This window comes from Fragaria vesca, linkage group LG3, assembly GCF_000184155.1.
Source record: "Fragaria vesca subsp. vesca linkage group LG3, FraVesHawaii_1.0, whole genome shotgun sequence".
In the NCBI taxonomy this organism is placed as follows: Eukaryota; Viridiplantae; Streptophyta; class Magnoliopsida; order Rosales; family Rosaceae; genus Fragaria; species Fragaria vesca.
The window spans coordinates 18821308-18827754 of record NC_020493.1 but is presented as its reverse complement, the minus strand read 5'-3'; the positions used below and the strand labels follow the sequence as shown (position 1 = coordinate 18827754).

Sequence of the window (6447 nt, the reverse complement as noted above, 5' to 3'; positions counted from 1 at the left end):
ATAAATTTTCGTATCGGTTTTCGATCGATTTGGTATTTACCAAACCAAGTGGCAGCCCTAGTTTGAACCTTAATGGAACCCTTTGCTTTAGTTGTCGCTTTTCTTAACGCAAGTGCCTACCTTGGGAGAGAAGAAAAGAGATGAGCAAATTTGGGTTTGAATCTTCATCTGATTCGACCTCGAAACACCGAAGCCAACTTGATATTAAAGACCTCTGGACTTTCTTGTCTAGATCTCTCTGTCGCTCTCAGTCTCTCATCTTCATTCACAGGCATCTCTATCCCCTTTTTTTTCTTTTCTTTTTTGATAAAAGGTCATCTAATCCTTTCATTCTCAAATAAACCCAGAAATACGATTACTTGGTAAACAAAACTATGTAAATGCTCGTAGGCCCTGAGTTGATGATGACAGATACGTTGAACATTTGAACACCATATAAAGGGTTAGTAAAGCTTTGGTTTTGTAGGTGATGAAAAACCTCCACAATGGATAGTGGACGAGTCTGTATATGTCCTCAACTAGTCGACCACATTTCCAAAAGCTTGAAGAAGAACAAAAATAGCAAAAACTTACAAAGACACTTACCTGGAAATGGATCCTTTAACGTATTACAAACTTGATGAGGACACTCATGATCAGTGTTCAGGCATATGACATCATTTGCTGCACTATTCTGTTTCAATATCAGTCTATATCTTTTTGAGAGTTCAAATGGCTGTGTTCATCAGTAATTTGGATATGTACCAGAAATAAATGAAGCTGATGATTCAAAGTATACTGCAGTTTTTGTCTTCCTCTTCTTTATTTTCATCGTTCACAAGTTAGACATGTTTTGCAAGAACCAGGGACCAAATCAAATTTGTGCCCAAATTTTGTGGCAGATAGGATTGATAATTCGGCTCATGGCTCTTGTAACCTATCTGTTTGGCTCATGGGTAGTGAAATTCTGCAATTATGGTTAATTGGTTTTGAACTTGGATGAAGATTTGAGAAAAAGTTCATGAAGCAATGACAGTAGGTAAGCATAGGTCTTTGCAGAATCTCCTTCTTGTTTATTGCATAAATAACAATCGTTCTCTAATCAAAATGTCTGATTTTCTTCATTTTTGCTTTTGATCTCTTTGGGTGGTTGACATTGATTCTTTCATGGTAGATAGTTGCGACCATCAATAGATGACGAAGAGGAATTTTTATTTTTAATTTTCAATTTATAACATATGTAATACAATCGATAAAATATAAATAATAAAATTTCACCTCACCAAGAATTTTCAATGCCAAATGTTGACATAGCGGTTGCCACATAATTTGGTATCCGATTTTTGTATAAACATTTGGGGTCTCAAGCATTTTCCTTGTAGATATGATGAGGTGTCACACATACATTTTTACCAACTCAACCACCTATAGGGGTTAATTAAGATAGTAACAAAAAAAACCATAAAAGTTGAAAGTTGAAACTCTTTCTTTTATTTGTACCCAATTGTACCACTGTGTTCACTTTGTTTCTTTACACCTGAGAGATTGGTGTAGAGAAAGAGATAACTACTCAAAAACAAGTTTATGTAAAAATGTTACAAATGTAGTGATCTTTTTATTGTTTCACCACGGTTTGATAACAAATAAAGTTGTTATTAGAATAGTTATTTTTGTTAGTTAGTGTTTGTTAAAAAATCTATTGTTTATGGCATTGTCTGATAATAATTCAGGAATTTCCTTAGGTGTAACATGGGGTTTGAGAATTACCTCTTGTATTCGATGAAAGGCAGTCATGCCACCTGAGGCTATGAACAGTTGAGATTACTGTGATCTTTCAACGACGCCAATATACGATGAGTACGATGACGATTATAGATTGATCATTGGCTCTAAAATTGACAGCCAGTCTTTGCCTAGTTATGATGAAACTATGCACTATGACATGATAATCGGTGACAAGGCTGATCTTTACACCATACTTCCCGCAAGGATACAATTCAAGATCATGTCTTACCAAATGGCAAAGATGCTTGGGGGGGGCAACAAGGCAGTCCCTACGAGCTACTTTCTTCAAATTTTCAAGTTGTTGATGCATAACATCTTTGCTCAGCACTTGGAAGTTCTCTACGACGAGGATCTCATGCCGAAAGCATAATGGCATCGAGGTTTGGAGTGAAGCATCGGTGACCTCCCTCGTGGCCTTACGAAGGGTAACTAATCATACTATGATCCCTTCTTTTCTTTGCTCCTAGCTTTTACTTCAACTTTTACTTCCGTTTTCTTTCTTTTTCTTTCTTACTCGCATTGAAAAAGAAAAATACAAAAAAATCAAATAGCAAAAAACACAAAAAGAGATCCTTGGTTTTGCTTAAATGCAAGACAACGTTCTTGCCTATGTAAGGCTTGAACTTTACTTAGAGGCCTATCCTTGAGGCTTGAAGACAACATGCATTCCACATGCCTTAGAATTGCTGCCGGCGAAGTCAAGAAACACAATAGATTACAGTGCTGAAAATTGCAACAGGCACTACTGGACAGTGGACTTCGCGGATTAAACTGAAATGATCCAGGAAGAACCAGCAGGTGAGCCCTATATCAACAGAAAGCCCTGGATGTCGGATTTTATGGTTCGTCATTCCGACATTCCTGGAAAGAGTTATGGCAGTTTGAATGCAGACAGGTCAGGATACGCGCGAATTTGCAATGTGTTTTCATGACCTTGCAGCATGCTTTCCTTTACTGGGGGGTATCCATACAAGTTTTGTGTACCTTTATTCATACACCAGGATCTACTCAAGGCTGATCCACGACCTTTTTCGGTGTTTGCTAACTTCAATGATGCACGGTACTACAACTCCTTCACGTGGGTGGGGGGGGGGGGGGGGGAGGGTTTGATGTCCTCCATTCTTCTTAAGTATCGTCGAATAGACATCAAAACTAAGGGGCACATATGGGATAGAGATGTGTTCCAGATAGTTTAGACTTTAGACTTTCTTCAAATGTCTTGGTCATTATTTAGGCCAACACCTGTGGCCTCTAATAAAAAAAAAAAATACCAAATTATGCGACCGTTCGCCGACATGGTCCTTTTGTTTGACTCTCATTGGTTAGCACTAGGGGGCAGCAAATTATATGGCCAATGTCACTCCATGATTTTAATATCAAGAAGATGGTTCGCCATCGCCAAGAGCTCAAGCGAAGGTCAATTTTGAATCCATTCAAAGCGAACGTCTACTCAAGGCACATCCCTTCGAGGTTAGACAATTTCTTTTCAAATGTATCCACTCGAGGTACATATGTTCAAGACACATTTATTCGAGATACATCCACTCGAGGTATGTGCAATGTACCATGTATTCTGAGTAGAGCAAGCGAAGTGAAAACGAAGTGCACGTTAACTTCAAGGCCAAGGTACCTAGCTATGTTAAGTCTATGATCATCAATTTAATATGGTACTAGGCGAATTGTACAGCAGCTTCGCTACAATGCTTTGTTGTTGGGTACTTGAGTTTCAGGGCTTATTCACAGGCTTGTTTACTCATAGTTATTTGATGTATGAACCGAGCCAATACCAGTGGCTTTGGGGCAGCATGAAACATAAACCTCTTCAGTCATTTTTGACATTCATGACTTCGAGGCTGGGGGGGTAATGTTTACACTTAAATTAATATTTTACTGGACAGTAATTGTCTAAAGTGAATATTAATTAAATTCATGGCTAAACTCCGGCGAGCCCAAAACATTGAGTTTATAAGTGATGGCCCGCCAGCGAAATCATGCGAGCTAGATAGCGGAATTCACACGCGAAAAGGACTTTGCATGGGATCAGGAAGTGGACTTAGCGTAGAAGATAGAGGCCTAGTATGGAAGCAAGGCGAGATGACTTCGCGTATGTAGGAGACTTCGCGAAGAAGCAAGAGGAGGAGTTCGCATACAAATGCAGGACTAAACGGCATTGGCTTCGCATGACATTCGAGTGGATAAGGAAGCAAGTGTCCTTAATTGTTTGACTAGGTTAGGGATAATTCTATGTTGAGGAGTCCGCTTGCACGTGAAGGTGTATGTGTTGGTTAAGAACTCTATTCCTTAATTGGATTTGCATGAATCGTCTACGTCCACATCTTTATGAGATTGGTTCTGCTCTTCTACATAGAGGCAATTAGTTACTTCGCCAAAACATTATTATGTCAAGCAAGTGATTAACATCGCCTACGCCACGTTTAGCGTTAAAGACTTCCACAAGTCTTTGATATGCTTTGGGCCAATACCTGTGGCCCTAAAATAACTCTATATAAAGGAGTTCGAGGAGATTCTCTAGACACACTCAACAACTCAACAAAAATACAATACAATTTTCAACACAGTTGAACCCAACGCTAAAAGCTCACGCCTTAGCCCTTTCCTCTTACAGGCTCCCCGGAGCTTTGCTTTCATTGCTCCCGGAGCTTTGTCTTTTTTCTCTTCCTTCCTAGTTGAAGCTCTGCTCGACCTTACGTCCAGTATCGATATTGTGACGCTCAGGCGGACTACTGTAAGTCCTTGTCCAGTACGCAAGGAGAATCTAAAGAACCCTGCGGTGAAGTTGGTGCTCGCTCTATCATCAGTCGCTTGATTAGAAGCAAAAGACTAAACACACCCCGCTACTACAACTACTACATTCCGCGTCCGCGCGGTGGCACGCCCGCAACGACTAAAAGAGACTTTACATACCCAGACTTATTGACGTGGCAAAACACACACCACGATTAGTACTGTATAAAACATATAATTACAGAGTCAGACTCAGAGAGCATGTGAGGTGATCAGGTTGGAATATTAGAGCTGGACAATAATAAACACACTCTGGTCTGAACCTTTCATACTATTGATTAACTAATCAGAAGAAAACAGCTGCTTTAATATATTTTCTGCATTTTGGAACCATCAAGAAATGGGAATCTGATGATCTCTAATGTGTTTGTTTCTTCGGCCTCAAGAATGTGAAATCAAAGCTGCTGCCCCATCATGATCAGTTTTATTCTAACAAGGAGGAAAAATTATGAACATCCATGATCCTTCTATATTTATAATGTCAATTCCTATTATGATTTCTTTTCTCTTTAAATAGAAAATAGCATTCCACTATACATGCAGAAGTTCAAAGAGAGGAAAAAGAAAAAAAAAAAAAAAAACTTAAGCAGGACTCCTATGCAGGCACCCAACAAGAAGAAGCATAGATAATTCGACCTTTCCATCCTTGAAGCATCCAATCACCATCTTGATCAATTGCGAAATCTTTGTGGTACACATTCTTCACCTTATCCCTATACACCTTTGTAGTCTCTTGGTCCAATGGCAACAGCTTCAGACCAGCCCTTTGAGTACGTACCTGCCATTGCTTGTATGTCTCAGCCCTCTCATCTCTCTCAATCCCTTCACATGCTATCACATTCATTGCCTCCACGCCATAGAACTCTGTTTCAAACTTCAACCTCTCAGGACTGTCGCGGGCTATGTTAACATCAAACACATCATACAAGGCAGAGAAGTGGAAGAGAGCCTCCCGAAATCGAGTGACAAAGAATGGGGAATTGTAGGCACCATTACTAATAGTATGAACAAAAATATCTGGTTTCAAACTCCTGATTAGCTTTAGAACAGAATCTCTTGGACAATTCACTTCAACTGTCTCATCCAGTAGGTTCTTGAACCGTAACATACAATTCACAGCAAGCACCTCATTCCTCTCAACCTTGAGGTCCTCTACTTTGATGGACTCCCAATTTTGCGATGCTATCGCATTAAACTCAAAAGGAACCTTAAAGCGCTCACAATATTTTGCCAAGCGTCTTCCAGTCTCTTCGATCCACTCTGCTGGGCGAAATCCAGGTTGGGGAACTTCTATCCCTGTAATTCTTAGCTTGGGAGGTCCACCAGGTCTCATTGAAAGCTTGTGGATAAGGATTGGCCACTGAAAACCATACAGGATACCAAAATCTACAATATGGAGGGTAGTTGCGTTCTCAGCCATCTGCATAATCATCTTGTTCATAAAGAAAATTGACACTTTCTTAAATGGGCAAGCTGAAAGATGAACTTGGTAAGCTCTCAACTTTTCAACAGCCTTCTGTTTGGAAGCCACAGCAGCATGAGAAATCTGGGTCCTAATTCCGGCACCAGCCATTCGTGCCTCGAGGCCATTTGCAAAGCAATGAGCCAACCTCTGAGATCCATCGCCAAAAGGAGAAGAATTTTGCCTAATTTGCTTTAGTAGTTCAGTAGAGGTCCTAAAATCATTGGTAGACACAGCTTGTGCACACAGTATCAAAAGATTCCTTAAATCCACAGTTTCCTTCTTCTTGCCTTGTTTCTTGGCACGAGACTTCTCACCTCCACCATTTGATGTTTGTGGCTGTCCATTTGCCTGCGAATTTTTGCTTTTTTCATTCTGCACATCTACATTGTCGCCAGATGAACCACATGTATCCC

General features: G+C 40.0%; 1 protein-coding gene across 1 annotated transcript in view; it reads right to left on the bottom strand.

Moving 5' to 3' along the window:
- LOC101308560 overlaps positions 1-6447 on the bottom strand; it is a 27365-nt gene that overhangs the window by 20444 nt on the left and 474 nt on the right. The window contains exon 2 of the mRNA XM_004295920.1: positions 5171-6440. Within this exon, the coding sequence (XP_004295968.1) occupies positions 5171-6440 (1270 nt within the window). The remainder of the gene's footprint in view (positions 1-5170; positions 6441-6447) is intronic.